Source organism: Ranitomeya variabilis, chromosome 1 (assembly GCF_051348905.1).
Source record: "Ranitomeya variabilis isolate aRanVar5 chromosome 1, aRanVar5.hap1, whole genome shotgun sequence".
NCBI lineage: Eukaryota > Metazoa > Chordata > Amphibia > Anura > Dendrobatidae > Ranitomeya > Ranitomeya variabilis.
The window spans coordinates 500,470,243-500,487,581 of NC_135232.1; the positions used below are offsets into that span (position 1 = coordinate 500,470,243).

The 17,339-nt window shown below is 45.5% G+C and overlaps 1 protein-coding gene across 2 annotated transcripts in view; it reads right to left on the reverse strand.

Moving 5' to 3' along the window:
- Nucleotides 1-17,339, reverse strand: part of CILP2 (cartilage intermediate layer protein 2) — a 215,418-nt gene that overhangs the window by 12,650 nt on the left and 185,429 nt on the right. For both annotated transcript variants that reach the window (XM_077252315.1, XM_077252307.1), the window contains one exon: nucleotides 2,017-2,289. In XM_077252315.1, coding sequence (XP_077108430.1) covers nucleotides 2,017-2,289 — 273 coding nt within the window. The remainder of the gene's footprint in view (nucleotides 1-2,016; nucleotides 2,290-17,339) is intronic.

Consider the following 17,339-nt stretch of genomic DNA (forward strand, 5'->3'; position numbering starts at 1 on the left):
TAAATCTGTAGTGTGGCGGGTTAATTCATTTCTGAGTTATACTAGACTAGCTGGAATAAACAGTGGGAGCCTTTGCTAGTCAGGACAAAGGTGTGACAGCTGGCCTAATGGTGAAGTGAGTGTGTATGTGGAGATGACCTGAAGTTTGGCCCGAGTTCCATATTGTGAGACTGCTACTGGATTGAATGAACAAGTTAACATATGTGTGGATGAGACCCTTGGAATCAGACACAGGTTCTAATAAGCAGTACCCTTCATAATCAGAGTCCTGGGTTAAAGAGACAGAGCCCTAAAGAGCGCACTAGCGGGGGATACCACATCACTGCAGGTCGCACCTCTTCGCATCTCCTTAGGTCTTCCCACCATTACGGAAATTCCTGATCTTATTGATCTAACTGACAGCCTAATATTAAACCAATACGTGCGACTATCCCATTCACTTATCTTCACAAAATACCATCTCTTCACTGCAGTCTGTAACTGAGGAAGGCCAAGTGAAGCCAAAACGTTTTGATGCTATTTATCCCTGACTGCATTAAACTACACAGAGTTTCATTCAAAGTTGAGTGCAAGTCTATTTTACTTATCTATGAATGGTGTGGGAACCTACTTGATCACCTACTTTAGTAGTGCATACGGTGTTTTCTCTAATGTTAGATTTAAATCTCCCATGGGTTCGGCCGACATATGAGGGTACCAGCCAACTGATGGTCGAGAGAGATGTCGATCGCCCATGTCTGATTTTGCTTGCCAACTGCATTGTCACTGTTCTGAGATAAGTTTCCTGCCGATGTATCAGACTGGAATTTCTATTAGGGAACAAACGAACGCTCTGCTGAATGAATGCATGAGTGCATGGAACAGTTGGCTGAGATGGCTGTTGGCAGGGTGATCAGCCAAAGCATTGTTCTGTCAATGGCCATTTAAAGTGTATGGCCACTCTGATTGTTAAAATTGTGTTTGTATTTTAATATAGTGATGTAAAAATATCATTTTTTTTCTAAATACATTTAACATCAAAATATGACTTAAATATTTTCTGATGACTGGCTAGTGTAGTTACAGTATTTAATTCTTCACTGATGGTAGTCGTGAACTACAAGACTTATCAAGTGTGCATAAAGAATTTTTTTGACGTAATCAAAAAAGATACATTTTCTAGCGAAAACTGCTTCAGTAAGCACTCCTTTGTGAAGTTTTTGAAGGATTTTTTCATTACCTGAAGACCTTTTGGAAAGTTTTTGAAGTATTTTAGAAGAGGTTTTTTTTGCAGCCTTTTCATTGGCTAGTAGATAGTTTAGAGCGTTTTCCATCAAGAGACACTTCAAAGAAGGGACATGCACCTTCTTCTATCCCACCAGGTGCTTTTTAAAAACTGATGGGGAAAAACACTAAAACACTGAAACCACAACATATGAATAGCAAGGTAGTTTTATAATAGAAATTAATAGGAAGAGTCTTTCAAGGTTTTCATGAAGTGATTTTACTGCTTGTTTTGTATTTAATCTGCTTAAAAAATCTGCGTGCACATACTCTTTATAGTAAAGGCTCATGTTTTTCTGAGACTTCCATAATGAAAAAATAAACATCTGGTTACTGATGCAAAAGGCATAAATTACTAAAATATAGATTCAAGCATGTTTGCAAAATGAAATGGATAGTGTGAGGAGTCTAAGAGATTGACTAATAGAGAGGCTTAAGAAAGGAAAAAGGAAGAATGCTCCACGTGGTTGAGTGAGAAAACAGCCTGATGTGAAATAGTATGAATGCAAGAGGTGACTGTCCAGCTTTCAGTGTCAATAAAAGAAGACGACATGCTGAATTAGGAAAAGGAGACAATTTGCAAAATTAGCAGAACTTTTAAGAGAAAGCTATATTTATTTCAAATATGGATTGATTGCCGCTACATAGCATAATGGATACCTATTTTGTAAGCCTAGTTTTTGTACTGATTAAAACTAGGTTTTATCGTGCTGATATTCAATTATTTAAAAAATAAATTCATATGTAACCCACCTAATCTCTTTAAAACAGATTCAAAATAAGAAATGTTGGACTCATTCTTCCAGCTTTGTAACGTTCCAGTAGAGAATCCATCCATTATCACTGTGACATTTCTGTGCACACCTTTGCAGACTCCTCTCAAACTAAAAATTCCACGATGATCCGTTGTACCTTGGATTTTGCCGTTTACAAAAACTTTGGCATTCTGCTGGACAGATCCTTGTGTACTTTGAACTTTTCCCACCAAAGTGTGATTCGCACAAATGCATCCATGACATGAGGATTCTATGGGTTTAAAAAAAACAAATATATATATATATTTATATATATATATATATATATATATATATATATATATATATATATATATATAAATGTATATTATCAGTCTTGCACATGAGTATAAGTCACAGTAGCAACTTAACAACAAAATGTTACTTGTGTGATTATAAAACTGGGTCTTCACATTTTTTTTTCCCTACAAATAGCCCATTTCTTTTGTTCAGAGGTATCATATGGTTGTGCATTGGCTGACCTGCGAAGTTTAAAGGGAACCTGACAAATGATACATGCTTCACAATAAACAGGCAGCATGTATCAGGCACTGGCTGCATGATCTCAGCCAGGTATGTTTGACTTTGAAATGCTGCGTCGTGTCATAGAAAGACATAGTTTAATAGCTACTAGGGACCAAGCCGCACAGGAGACTAGTCAAGTAGGTGGGTCCCCTGCCAAGGACTGACAGGCTTCTCACTATGCATACATACAGGGAGAGATCTGTCACTGCATTAATACGGGTGTGGAGAAGCCGCCAGATACCACCTGTCCAACTAGTCTGCCATGCAGCTTGGTTCCCGGAGGCTTTTAAAGTATGTTTTTCTCTGAAACTCCAGAATGTTTTGGAGTTAAACATACCTGGCTAAAATCAGTCATTTACTGTCTAATACATAATGCCTGTGGATTAGGCAGTGTCCATCAGCTTTCAGGTTCTCTTTAAGGAACCTGTCTGTTCTTTACTCTCAAAACCTATTATTAAAGCTATAAAAAAGACTCCACATATCATAAATAGTTTAGATATCTACACCTTTATTATTAACATATAAAAATATTTTAAAATATATATGTGCATGGAGACATTATCATACAAATATCAACAAGAATGTGAGTGATTATTTCTACATTAATCATATGAATAAAAATATATATACAAAAATGGTTCCAAAATCTAAAAATTGATATAGTGTTGCAAACTGAAAAAATAGTAGAATAAGGAAAGGACGACGTCCCCTAAAATGCTGAATGTTCTTAATATAGAGAGGCTTAAGAAAGAAAAAAGGAAGAATCCTCCAGGTGGTTGAGTGAGAAAACAGCCTGATGTGAGATAGTATGAATGCAAGAGGTGACCATACATTCAGTGTCTCCCACTCACACACCACCTCCTCACCTCGCCCCTTATCTGTCGAGTCCCGCAAGGTTCAGTCCTAGGGCCCCTGCTCTTCTCCATTTACACCTTTGGCCTGGGATAGCTCATAGAATCTCATGGTTTTCAGTATCACCTCATGGCTGATGACACACAGATCTACATCTCTGGACCAAATATCACCACCCTACTAAACAGAATCCCACAATGTCTGTCTGCTATTTCATCCTTCTTCTTCACTAGATTTCTAAAATTTTATATTGACAAAACATAATTCATCATCTTTCCCCCATCTCACTTGACACCCGCAACAGATCTATCCATTAAAGTAAATGGCTGCCCACTCTCCCCAGTCCCACAAGCTCGCTGCCTCGGTGTAATCCTTGACACTGATCTCTCCTTCAAACCACATATCCAAGTCCTTTCCACTTCCTGCCGCCTTCAACTCAAAAATATTTAACGGATCCGTACATTCCTCCACCAAGAATCTGCAAAAACCCTAGTCCATGCCCTCATCTTTTCCCACCTTGACTACTGAACCTCCTGCTCTGTGGCCTCCCCTCTAACACTCTCGCACCCCTCCAATCTATTCTAAACTCTGCTGCCCGACTAATCCACTTGTCCCCCCCCCTATTCCCCAGTCTCTCCACTCTGTCAATCCCTGCACTGGCTCCCCATTACCCAAAGACTTCAGTTCAAAACCCTAACCATGGCATACAAAGCCATCCTCAACCTGTCTCCTCCATACATCTGTGACCTCAACTCCCGGTACTTACCTGCACGCAACCTCTGATCCTCACAAGATTTTCTTCTATATTCCCATCTTATCTCCTATTCCCACAATCGCAAAAAAAATTTCTCCCGTGCATCCTCCATACACTGGAACCCTCTACCACAACACATCAGACTCTCGGCTACCATCGAAACCTTCAAAAAGAGCCTGAAGACCCACCTCTTCCGACAAGCCTACAACCTGCAGTAACCACCGATAGACCAAACGGCTGCACAACCTGCTTTTCCCTCACCTACTGTATTCTCATCCATCCCTTGTAGATTGTGAGCCATCGCGGGCAGGGTCCTCTCTCCTCATGTACCAGTCGTGACTTGTATTGATTAAGATTATTGTACTTGTTTTTATTATGTATACCCCTTCTCACATGTAAAGCGCTATGGAATAAATGGCGCTATAATAAATAATAATAATATATACATTATTTTCTACAATAAAGCAATAACACCAGTGACAGAGGCATAATGGGCCAATTTATTCGTCGAATATTCGCCAAACATAGTTGAACGTCATTGCAGTTAAGGGGAGGCATAAAAAATCAAATTGGGGGAAACCAGGAAAATAGCTTCAATTCACCCACAGTACAAATTGTACCATAGCACGGCAGCAATCAGCCATGCATGAGGTATAGGGGTTTGGGCCAGCATTTACAGCGTTCAATTGAACATCAAAGTAAGATGAGGTGGGTGACAGTGTAGGCCTACTGTGCTGGGAGCCCTGATGCCACATGCAACAGCTCAACCTGCTTTCATGCTCAGCCACACTCAAGTGGCACAAATATCAGTTTCATAGAGTACTATTGTCAGAAAAATCTAAGGATAGTAGTAACACGAGGAGTTGACTCAAAGGAAATGGAGCACTGACGGTCTCGGAGGCCAACTGCTACAGGCAATATTCATGAAGGAGACCCAACCAAGAGTCTACACATTTACCAAAATTATTGGCAGACACCACTGAAGTGGCATCAATTTCACCAGAGTACAAATAGTATAATAGAGAACAATATCTCTTTCATTACAGCCAACCCAGCAGATGGAGAGACACAATCAGGACTCTCCACATAACTAAAAATTAGAGGCAGATGTAAGACGTTGTAATCTACGTAGCACCTTTTCCTCAACCCCTTTAGGTATATGTTACTTCTATGTAAAATATGTAAAATATACATGTTATATTTAGGGAAAGTGTGTTACCCTGGGTTGGCCACTAGATGGGGCACAATGTAAAAGGGGAGCATTGCCTTAGATGGGCCACTAGATGAGGAACTGTAGGACATAGAATAGAAATGGTTAATATAAGAGGGGCATGATGGGATAAGACAGGAGAAATTTCCTGATAGCTCTCAGTTGGGGGTGAGGGCGCCCATTAGCTCAGGAGGGCTGACTAGCCCTGGGCAACACCATGCCACGCAATATTATCAAGGTACAGAATCTAGCAGATATTTGGGACCTGGATTGTCACAGGAGGGAGAGACAGCAGCAGAGCTGGCAGTGCAGTTTAAGTGGGTCTGCAGTGGCTAAAGAAAGAAGGCTAAGCAGCACGGGTAGGTCGCTCATCATGTGGCAGATGATAGCGTGGACTGATGCCCTCGTAGCTGAGGTGAAGCAGCTATTGAGGGAACTACCACATCAGGCAAGAAATCTGGACAGAGAAGACGCTGAGGGATCGAAAAGTACGGTCCGTCCCGGAAGCGAGCTTAGCGATAGAAAAAGAAGGAAAGGGACAGAAGAGGAGTTAACTGCTGTAAACCCTGATCATGATGACCCTGTAAAGAAAATGCACATGCTGTGTACCAGTCCTAGTAAGTAAATTCTTGTTAAAGTTGGAATGGACTGTGACTGTTTATTCCAAAATGGATCCAGAGAACCTCCTGAAACGTGCCGAGGCAATAATAGAGACCGACAGGTCTCCCACTACACCCAACCCAGCAGATGTACACCCAATCAGGAGTTTTCACATTTACAAAAATTAGTGGCAGATACCACTAAAATGGCATCAATTTTACCACATTAGAAATAGTATACTAGGGACCAACTGGTCTTCAACTACACCCAATCCTGCAGATGGACACCCAATCAGGAGTGTTCATATTTACAAAAATTAAGGCCTGACACCATTGGAGTGTCATCAATTTCACAAGAGTAGAAATAGTATCATAAGGACCAACATGATATCCACTACAGCCAATACAGCAGATGTAGACCCAATCAGGAGTCTTCAAATTTAAAAAAATGACACCACCGAAGTGGCATAAACTTCACAAAAATAGAAAAAGTATAATAGGGACCAACATGTCTTCTACTACAGCCAACCCAGTAGACCAACCATGACTGTTCACATTTCCACAAATTTGTATTAACATCTGCAGCAGCAACAGCAGACACAGGAGCCACATTAAAGATATCAGAGTGCAGTTACGCGAGATTAATGCAGCACACTAAAAAATGCAACATCGCCTAGTCTGTACAGTTTGCGATTGGGGTGCAAAAGTCCTTTGATTCATCTTGTTCATCTTGATGAAAGTTAGGCGGTCTACACTTCCAGGGGACAGCCGGCTGCGCTTATCCATCAGGACACCACCAGCAGCACTGAAGACACGTTCTGAGAGAACGCTGGCTGCCAGGCATGACAAAACCTTCAAAGTGTGTGAGGCGAGCTCAGGCCATTCATCCATTTTGGAAGACTAAAAAGTGAAAGGGTCCATTCAATCACCACGTGTAAGACTTGGACTCTGTTGTGCTGGTGGACGAGCTGGTCTAAAAAAAAGTGGCAAAAGACTCACAGAAATTGCTTCTTCCACTTACGCTACTGCAGTTGCTGCTGCTGCTAATGTTTAGGTGTTGACGAATTGACGTGCTGGAGGTTGGAAGTCTAAAGCTGCGATGTGCACTGTGTACCTCACTGCTGTCTTGGGGAAAAGCTCTCTTAAGGTTGTGTAAAAGCATGCTTCGATACTCTAACATTCGCGGGTCCCTTTCTAGGGCGGGAAGCATCTGGCAAAATTTTGTCTTATAAAGTGGATCTAACAGAGTGGCAACCCAGTAGTCAGCACTAGTGATGGGCAAGCACTAAAATGCTCGGGTGCTCATTGCTTGGGTCGAGCAAATTGGAATATTCGGGTACTCAACCTGAGCAACGAGCCCAATGTAAGTCTATAGGAAACCTGAGCATTTTTCTGTGATCCCCTGGGGCTCCTTATAGGCTGTGTGCACACATTCATGTTTTTTCATGTTTTTTTCCCCTTTTTTTCGCTATAAAAAAACACTGACATTAAGCATCCTATTTTTAAAATGCATTCCGCATTTTTTGTGCACATGCTGCATTTTTTCCGCGGCGGAATCGTATTCTGGAAAAAAAGACGCAGCATATTCATTTTTTTTGAGGAATCGCGGGGATTCCGCACACATAAGAAAGCATTGATCGACTTTCTTCCCGCATGGGGCTATGCCCACCTTGCAGGAAGTAAGCGGATCATGTGCGGATGGTACCCATTGTGGAGGAGAGGAGACCGCTACTTCATCTGGGGTCATGCAGCAAAGCATTACTGGGACCGGAGCATCCTGAGGGGGGACGCCGGAAGGTGAGAATATCATGATTTTTTATTTTTGTTATTATTTTTAACACTATCTTTTACTATTGATGCTGCATAGGCAGAATCAATAGTAAAAAGTTGATCACACTTGTGAAACACTATGTTTGACAAGTGCTACCAACCTGTGAATCAGTTTTCCAGTTTTTACTACAGATCGCTTGGAAAACGCTAGCATTCAGCAAGCTAATTACGCTTGCAAAACGCTAGTGTTTAGCGGGAAATCTCATGCCGATTTCACGGCAATTCTGCAACGTGTGCACTTAGCCTTAGGGTCTAAAAACGTCTGAAATCGAAGGGAACAGTGCCTAAATGACACAGGAACATCATGGGGAAGACCCCTGGAAGCATTTCTGACTCCTAGGTCACAGCTGTGACCAATGTTCTCACAGTGTGACGCATCTTTTACAGGCGCACATGCAGCGCCCCAGAGTCCTGGTCGTTGCAATACTGTCGCTCCGCCAATAAGGGGAGTGATGGTATGTCTGATGGCACTTAAGGAGTTCACCTGACCAGGTATCACAGACACACATTACACTTCACACTCCGGCCGCCAGGGGGAGCAAAAGGTCCTATTTACTAGGCCACTCCTCACACATGGGTAAAACTGGGGTTTGGATAGGAAGTCAGGGAGAAAGTAGCTGGGGAGAGCTCAAGAGAGGACCTGTCAGGGTTGGGATCCTGAGAGAGGCCTAGGAAAAGGACAGATCGTTACGGAGCCGTGCCTGTGCCTTATAGCGGCAGACTCCTAAGAAAGGACACGAAGCGAAGTATATTGTGGAGAAGTGAGAAACGGGATCACAGCACAAAGGAGATAGAACCAGAAGGAGTCGTGCCTCAAGATCAGCAACATCCTTCTGAGGTGCGCAGCCGGCGGCCGGAACGCCGAGGAAGTGATAGACTCTACGCATTACTTTGAACTACGGCAGGGCAGTTAACTTTAGGTTGGCTGTCTCACCTTTTACACCTAACGAAGACAACGGAGGCAATTGTGGGAGAGGGGCGTCTCTAGGGTCCCTATAAAATAACTCCAGGCCTACCCCGTCATACCGGTGCGTCCTAGCCATATCATCTGGGGGACGGAGAGAAAGAACAGAAACATACACGACAGTTGTGAGGACTATCCCGTGGTGCTCAGCAGGGAAGTACTACAACACCCAGGCGCTAGTAGGTAGGCACTGATTTCCACCTGCAAGGGAACTCTGGATGTGCCTTCGGACCAGCCGGTCTCAGCCAGCCCTGTTAGCAGTGCTCTGGATTGCGGATGCCGAAGCCTTCAGTAAAGAGGTAAAGAGACTGCAACCCTGTGTCCTCGTTATTTACTGCAACCTACACCACCACCTACACCTTTTATTGGGTGCCCTTTAGCAGGACCACGGACCGGGTCAGGCCACCGTGACATCCTCAGAACCAAGAGACCCGGTACCGAGTACCCCGCCGTCCTGCGTCTGGGGGCCGCTCCACACACTAAAGCATACAAAAATGAAACCAAAATTGATTTTTCTGGGAAATATGTTAAGGAACATCCTTTCCAGGGTAACTATTTGTATCAAAGGCAAATTAAAGACCCCCCCAAAAAAAATGTACCTCCGCCACTTGGGCTATGTTCACGCGTAGCGTTTTATATGCGTTTTTCAACTTTAGCATTGCTTTCAACCAATACAAATGCATTCACTGGGAAATGTCATTGTAACATTTAACAACCTTAGGTGGCCAAGTTGTGTGTGACATAATATCAGACACATCTTATGTGTATCCTTTATGAAGGAGGGACTCTTAAAGTCAAAAAGCCTATTTTTATAGGGGCATCAGGCGGCATTAATATTCTTAAAGGGCCATTATTAAACAGTGGGTCTCCTATACTGTTATTGTATATGCAGTGAGTGGCTGGGCTGCTAAAAATTAGGATGCACCCCAATACCCCTTTCATGAGACGTACAGGAGGGCCTCCTGAAAAAATGTTCCCATTATAAGAAAGTGGGCCTCCCATTTTGTTCGCCTATGCATTGAATGCAAGGCCTACCTTGCCCCAAAGCTACACGCACCCCAATAAGCCTTTGAAATGACGTAGTGGATGGCCATATGAAAACCAAGTTCACATTATTCATTTGGTACTCCCATACTGTTTGCTTATGCATTGAATGCAAGGCCTGCCCTGCACAAAAGTTACATGCACCCCAATAAGCCTTTGAGCCCACGTACTGAATGGCCACAGGAAAACCAAGTTCACATTATTCATTTGGTACTGCCATACTGTTTCCTTTTGCATTGAATGCAAGGCCTGCCCTGCAACAAATTCACACACAGACCAATAAGCCTTGGAAAAGACATAGAGGTGGGCCTCCTGAAAACAATGTACCCATTCTTAGAAATTCTCCCATAGTGTTTGCCTATGCAGTGAATGCAAGGCCTGCAAAATATTACGAGGCACTCCAATGCCCCTTGAAAGAGATGTGGAGGATGGCCTCATAATAAACTGTTCTTATTATAAAGGAGCGGGTCTCCTATACTAGGAATGCCCAATGTGACAAAACACTCCGGGATCGCCTTTGCTAGGGTCAAAGGTCACGTGGTTTGTGCATTGAATCTGAGGCGTACAGCAGGTTTCTTAGCAGACTGACTTCAGGTCAGATTTATTAACGTGAAAGCAACATAGATAAAACAAAGCATACAAATAAATCCTAGCCTGTCCGGCACTAACTAAACAGATACGATGCTATCTCAACAACTGGGGGGGCTTCTCCCTCCCAGCGAACCACACACAGTCCTTGAGCACAGCTCTCACTCACGTTTGTCTCACACAGACAGGCAATCTGTGTGCCCCAGGCTGACGCCGGAAACCCTCAGCTGGTCATCCTTTATTCCTGCACTCATTAACCCATCATTATCCTGAAGATACTAAGCAGCCTAATTCACATAGGACAAATACCTGGGCGAGATATACCTGCCCCCGACTACCAGACCGACATGATTCTTACATATCCTCCCCCCCTGCTCAGACCACTCAGGTCGAGCAAGAACACTCTCGAAACAGTGCACTCGGGACAGGGCATCAGCGTTCCCCATCTGCACCCCGGGGCAGTGCTCCACCGTGAAAGAGTAAGCCTGCAGGGCAAGGAACCACCGGGTTAACCGAGTATTACGGTCTTTGTGGAGGTGCATCCACTTGAGAGGGGCATGGTCCGTGACCAGCTTAAACTTCCTACCTGCCAGGTAATACTTGAGGGAGTCGAGAGCCCATTTAATGGCTAGGCACTCTTTTTCAACCACGGCATACCTCTGCTCATGTACATTCAGTTTCCGGCTGAGGTAGAGGACCGGGTGTTCGACTCCGTCCCTCACCTGGGAAAGTACAGCTCCGACCCCAGTATCAGAAGCATCAGTTTGGACCACAAACTCGCTGCTGAAATCAGGAGTCACTAGTACGGGCTGAGAGCACAAAGCTCGTTTCAGGCTGTGGAAGGCCTCTCCAGCCGCTGAGGTCCATTTTACCATGACGGAACCCTTCCCTTTGGTAAGATCCGTCAAGGGGGTAGCCATGGCTGCAAAATTGGGTATGAACCGGCGATAATAGCCGGCGATCCCCAGGAAAGCTTGTACTTGTTTCTTGTTCACTGGTTGCGGCCAGCCCTGAATGGCCTGTATTTTGTTGATCTGTGGTTTAACCACTCCTCTGCCAATCACGTAACCCAAGTATCGGGCTTCTTCAAGCCCGATGTGACATTTCTTGGGGTTTGCCGTTAAGCCTGCGTCCCGCAGGTCATCAATCACCGCCTGTACCTTCCGGAGGTGAGTCTCCCAGTCCAAGCTGTAAATTACGATGTCATCCAGGTAGGCCGAAGCGTACTGCCTGTGGGGCCTCAAGACTCGATCCATCAACCTCTGGAACGTTGCTGGAGCTCCGTGAAGTCCAAACGGCATGTAGACATACTGGAACAGACCTTCCAGTGTAGCAAATGCCGTCTTCTCTCTGGCCGCCTCGGCCAGAGGGATCTGCCAGTACCCCTTTGTTAGATCCAGGGTCGTAATGTATCGGGCTTTACCCAGCCGGTTGATCAACTCATCGACCCGAGGCATAGGGTACGCATCAAATTTAGAAACCGCATTCAGTTTCCTAAAGTCATTACAAAACCGTATGGAGCCATCCGGCTTTGGTATCAACACGATTGGACTGGACCAGGCGCTGTGTGACTCCTCAATGACTCCTAAGTCCAACATTGCCACCACCTCCCGGGAGACGGCTTCACGGCGTGCTTCCGGAATCCGGTATGGCTTCACATGAACTGTGACACCAGGCTCTGTAACAATCTCATGTTTCACCAGCTTAGTCCGGCCAGGTTTTTCTGAGAAAAACTGTCGGTTCTGTAACAAAAACTGCTTAACCTCAGATTTTTGTTGTTCCGAGAGAGTCTCGGCAATCTGCACCTCCGGTATGGTAGGTGCACAAACCGGATGGGGCAGATCCGCCGTTAAGGCAGAGCGGTCTTTCCAGGGTTTTATCAGATTCACATGATAAATCTGTTCTGGTTTTCTCTTACCGGGCTGGTACACTTTATAGTTCACTTCCCCAACTCTTTCCTTGACCTCAAAGGGGCCCTGCCATTTCGCTAGAAATTTACTATCCACTGTAGGGATTAGGACCAACACCCTATCCCTGGATGCAAACGTACGGACCTTAGCACCTCTATCATAACTTTGCCTCTGGGCTCCCTGGGCCTGTAACATATGGTCCCTAACAATGGGCATGACAGCGGCAATACGGTCCTGCATTTGTGTTACATGGTCGATCACCGTTTTAAAGGGAGTGACTTGACCTTCCCAGGTTTCTTTTGCGACGTCCAACAGTCCCCGGGGACGACGGGCGTACAACAGTTCGAAAGGCGAAAACCCTGTGGAAGACTGGGGAACTTCCCTAATGGCAAACAGCAAATAAAGTAGCAAGTAATCCCAGTTCTTCCCATTTTTGTCTATCGCCTTCCGGAGCATCTGTTTTAAGGTTTTGTTGAACCGCTCAACCAGACCATCTGTTTGAGGGTGATAGACAGACGTACGCAACTGGTCTATTTGTAAGAGTCGGCAGAGCTCCTTCATTACCCTCGACATAAAAGGAGTCCCCTGGTCGGTTAGTATCTGTTTTGGAATTCCCACCCGACTAAACACTTGTACTAACTCTTTGGCGATCGCTTTGGTAGCAGTGTTACGCAAAGGGATGGCTTCTGGGTAACGAGTGGCATAGTCCATGATGACGAGGATATGTTGGTGCCCACGTGTGGACCGGGGAAGGGGCCCAACCAGATCCATCCCAATTCTCTCAAAAGGGACTCCAATGATAGGGAGGGGTACCAAAGGGCTACAGAACCGAGTTTTAGGCGCAGAGATTTGGCACTCTGGACAGGACTCACAATAGTTACGTACATCACTAAGTATTCCGGGCCACACAAAACAATGCAAAATCCTTTCTGTGGTTTTCTGTACCCCCAGATGTCCCCCCATTATGTGTCCGTGGGCCAGGTCCAGTACCTTCCGCCGATAAGGTTTGGGTACCACTAACTGTTGCACAGTGTCTTCTCCTTTTTTCTCTACCTGGTAGAGCAAATCATTTTCAAGAACCATGTACGGGTACGCTAGCCTAGTGTCAGGTTCTACGGGTACCCCATCTATCATTTTTACATTTTTCCTAGCCGGAATCAGGGTAGGATCTTTCATTTGCTCGCTGTGGAAGTCATCCAACTGGACTCCCAAATCTGGCAGGCAAGGTGCTGGATGGCTGTCTGCCTCCGCCTCTCGCTGAGTTTCCTCAGTTTCCCCCGCCAGAACGGAGAAGGGGAACTGAAGGTCAGTTTCAACAACCTCCCCAGCAACGTCTTCCTGTGGGACCTCCTCTAGGAGTTCGGGACCTCCAGATGGCATGGGAAAAGACTCACAGCTACCGTGAAGGAGCAACTGATTCTCCCACAACTGCCAGAAATGGGGAAAATCCCTGCCCAGGATTACATCCTGTAACAATGCGGGAACGAGTCCCACTTTGTGTTGCACAGACCCATAGGGAGTGGAAATCGATATGACCGCTGTTAGGTACGAGCAGGTGTCACCATGCACACACGTTACAGAAAATTTGTCAGTCGAACCAGATGGAAATGCCACCAGACTAGCTTTCACCAGAGTCACCACACTTCCAGAGTCTAGTAACGCCACAACACTTTTCCCATCAACAGATAATTCACACAGGTGTTTTGCTATATCATTTTGACCCGCATTCACATTCACTAGCCGTGTAACCAAAGACATGCGTTTCTTAGAGTCTGTAACATCGCACTGCATAGGATCAGTGGTAACAGGACAGTTCGCAGAAATATGGCCCTTCTCACGGCAGCGGAAACACCTAACAGGCCCCCTACTGAGACCATCATCCAACACTCTCGGTCTCGGAGTGCGAGCAGTCCCGTGTTCCTCCCCCACAGTTTTTGGCAATTTTTCTTCACCCGTAGTCACTGGAACAGTCTTACCGGTTCCACGAGGAGAAGCCACAGACCGGGTGCTAGCGGTTTCGTCGGGAAGTCCTTCCGCCACGGAATAACGCTCGACCAACTCCACAAGTTGATCCGCTGTCGTGGGATTTCCTTGACTTACCCACCTTCTCAGCGCTGGTGGTAGTACTCTCAGGTACTTGTCCAAGACAATCCGCTGGATTATTTCGGGTGTTGTCAGTACCTCGGGTTGCAGCCATTTCTTTGTCAAGCAGATCAGGTCGAACATCTGAGACCGCGCCGGTTTATCTTGCTGGTATGTCCACTGGTGTACCCTCTGTGCACGGACAGCCGTCGTTACACCCAGCCGGGCCAGGATCTCAACTTTCAGCTTCTCGAAGTCCTGAGCGACTTCCGGGTCCAAGTCATGGTAAGCTTTTTGGGCCTCGCCGGAGAGAAACGGAGCAATCAAATCGGCCCATCGTGCCTTCGGCCACTTCTCCCTCAACGCCGTCCGCTCAAACGTTGTCAGGTATGCTTCGACGTCATCTTCTGCAGTCAACTTTTGCCAGTACCGACTCACATGGATCCTTCGGGTCTCTGCTTCCGGGTCCACCTCAGGCATGCTCACCAGGCGCTGCGCCACCTGTTGGAGAAGGTGGCGGTCTGCAGCCGTCATGTCCACTAACTCCTTCAGCTGTGCGGCCATCAAGCGGTTAGCTTCATGCTGTGTGGCAGTGGCCTGCACTAGGGCTTTCACCATGTCTTCCATACTGTCGCCTGTGCCACGTTAGTGCCCGCGTTCTCCACCACAATGTGACAAAACACTCCGGGATCGCCTTTGCTGGAGTCAAAGGTCACGTGGTTTGTGCATTGAATCTGAGGCGTACAGCAGGTTTCTTAGCAGACTGACTTCAGGTCAGATTTATTAACGTGAAAGCAACATAGATAAAACAAAGCATACAAATAAATCCTAGCCTGTCCGGCACTAACTAAACAGATACGATGCTATCTCAACAACTGGGGGGGCTTCTCCCTCCCAGCGAACAACACACAGTCCTTGAGCACAGCTCTCACTCACGTTTGTCTCACACAGACAGGCAATCTGTGTGCCCCAGGCTGACGCCGGAAACCCTCAGCTGGTCATCCTTTATTCCTGCACTCATTAACCCATCATTATCCTGAAGATACTGAGCAGCCTAATTCACATAGGACAAATACATGGGCGAGATATACCTGCCCCCGACTACCAGACCGACATGATTCTTACACCATACAATAAGTGTATAGGCTGCCAAACATTTTCCCCTGGGAATTACATATCATTTTTTTTACAGGCATTATAAACACCCTTGAAAAAAACTAGATTGGCTGTAGCATCACAGAACACGTTCACCCTGGTGTTCTAGTGGTGGTGGTTGATGAGGATAAAAAGAAGGAGGAGGACAAAAACAAATAGCCAAAATCAGGAATTGCATACCCATGTGTGGGTGGGAAGAGGTGCATGGGAATACACCTCCCAAAAAAAGACACTGTATTGGAGGTTATGTGGCACTGTTATCATTCGATAGTGTACAGAAGTCTGGCCCAATCCAGCCCTTGTTCACTTTTACAAGAGTCAGCCTGTCAGCATTTTCAGTTGCAGAAAAAAAGGTAAATTCAGCTCACCCTTTGGATGAATTGAATTGAGTCCAGGAAATCTTGAGCACGGAGTCGCGTCTTTGCCAGACGCCTAGAGATGCAAATGTGGAAAAAAGGGAATCCAGCTCCAAGAGATAAAATCACTAAACTTTAATAGTATTCATTTAAAATAGAAATAGGGTATAAGACATACAGACATGGATATTTCGGAAGAAGAGAGTGCCAAAAGCATCATTTTGGTTGCTATCCGTAAAAAAAAAAAAGTAGCATTTTCAGTTGCCAGGCGGATACGCTTATTAGTTATAATTCCACCAGGGGCACTAAAAACCCGCTCTGACAAAACGCTAGTGGCAGAGCAGGCCAGGACCTCCAAGGCGTAGAGAGCCAGTTCATGCCATGTGTCCAGCTTGGATACCCAATAATTATAAGGCATAGCGGAATCACAGAGGACGTTGGCACAGTCAGCAAGGTACTCCCTCAGCATCTTCCCAAACTTTGCACTCCTTGTGAGTCTCAGGGCCTGTGCGATGGAAGGGTCTGGGAAAACTCTCCCACAACTTTGCCAGTGTTCCCCCTGCCTCTGCTGGATTGGAGTTGTGTCTCTCTCACCTGAACTCTTTGGTTGTCCAATGAACTGTGATGTCTGCTGCCAGTGTTTTCAGATGGGAGTTTTTTTTTTTTTTTAATTCCGCTACAAGGGCCCTCTGGTACTGCACCATTTTAGTACACCTGTCTGCCTCTGGAAAAAGAGATTGAAAGTTCTCCTTGTAGCGTGGGTCTAGAAGTGTCACCAACCAGTAATGAGTGTCACCGAATATTTTCATAATGCAAAGGTCACGGGAAAGGCAGCGCAACATAAAGACAGCCATGCATGCCAGGCTGCTAACTGGCATGACTTCCATGTCCTCACAAACAGGACGACTGACCATGCTGTCCTCCTCCTCTTCCTCATGCCATCCACGCTGAACAGACGGTATGACAATTGTGTTTGTAGTACCGTCTATAGAGCATGAAAGTAGCTCCTGTTCTTCCTCCTCCTCCTCTTCCTCATTTTCCACCAATCCACATTGGAATGACATAAGGCTGAGCTGTGTGTTATCACTCTGTATGGTTCCTTGCTCTATGTCCTCGTGCTCCACTTGCATTGCATCATCTTTCGTTGTGAGCAGAGATCTTTTCAGAATGCAGAGAAGCGGGACGGTGATGCTAATTATGGCATCATCGCTGCTGCCCATCTTGGTAGAGTCCTCAAAGATTTGTAGGATGGTACATATGTCTGACATCCATGTCCACTCCTAAGGTCTTATGTGTGGAGTCTGAAATGAACTGAATAACGACAGCATTGTTGATGCTGGTAGTCAACACTGCCCTTTTCTGCTCACAAATCCATTCCTACATATGCAGTGTAGAGTTTCAACGTGTATGGAC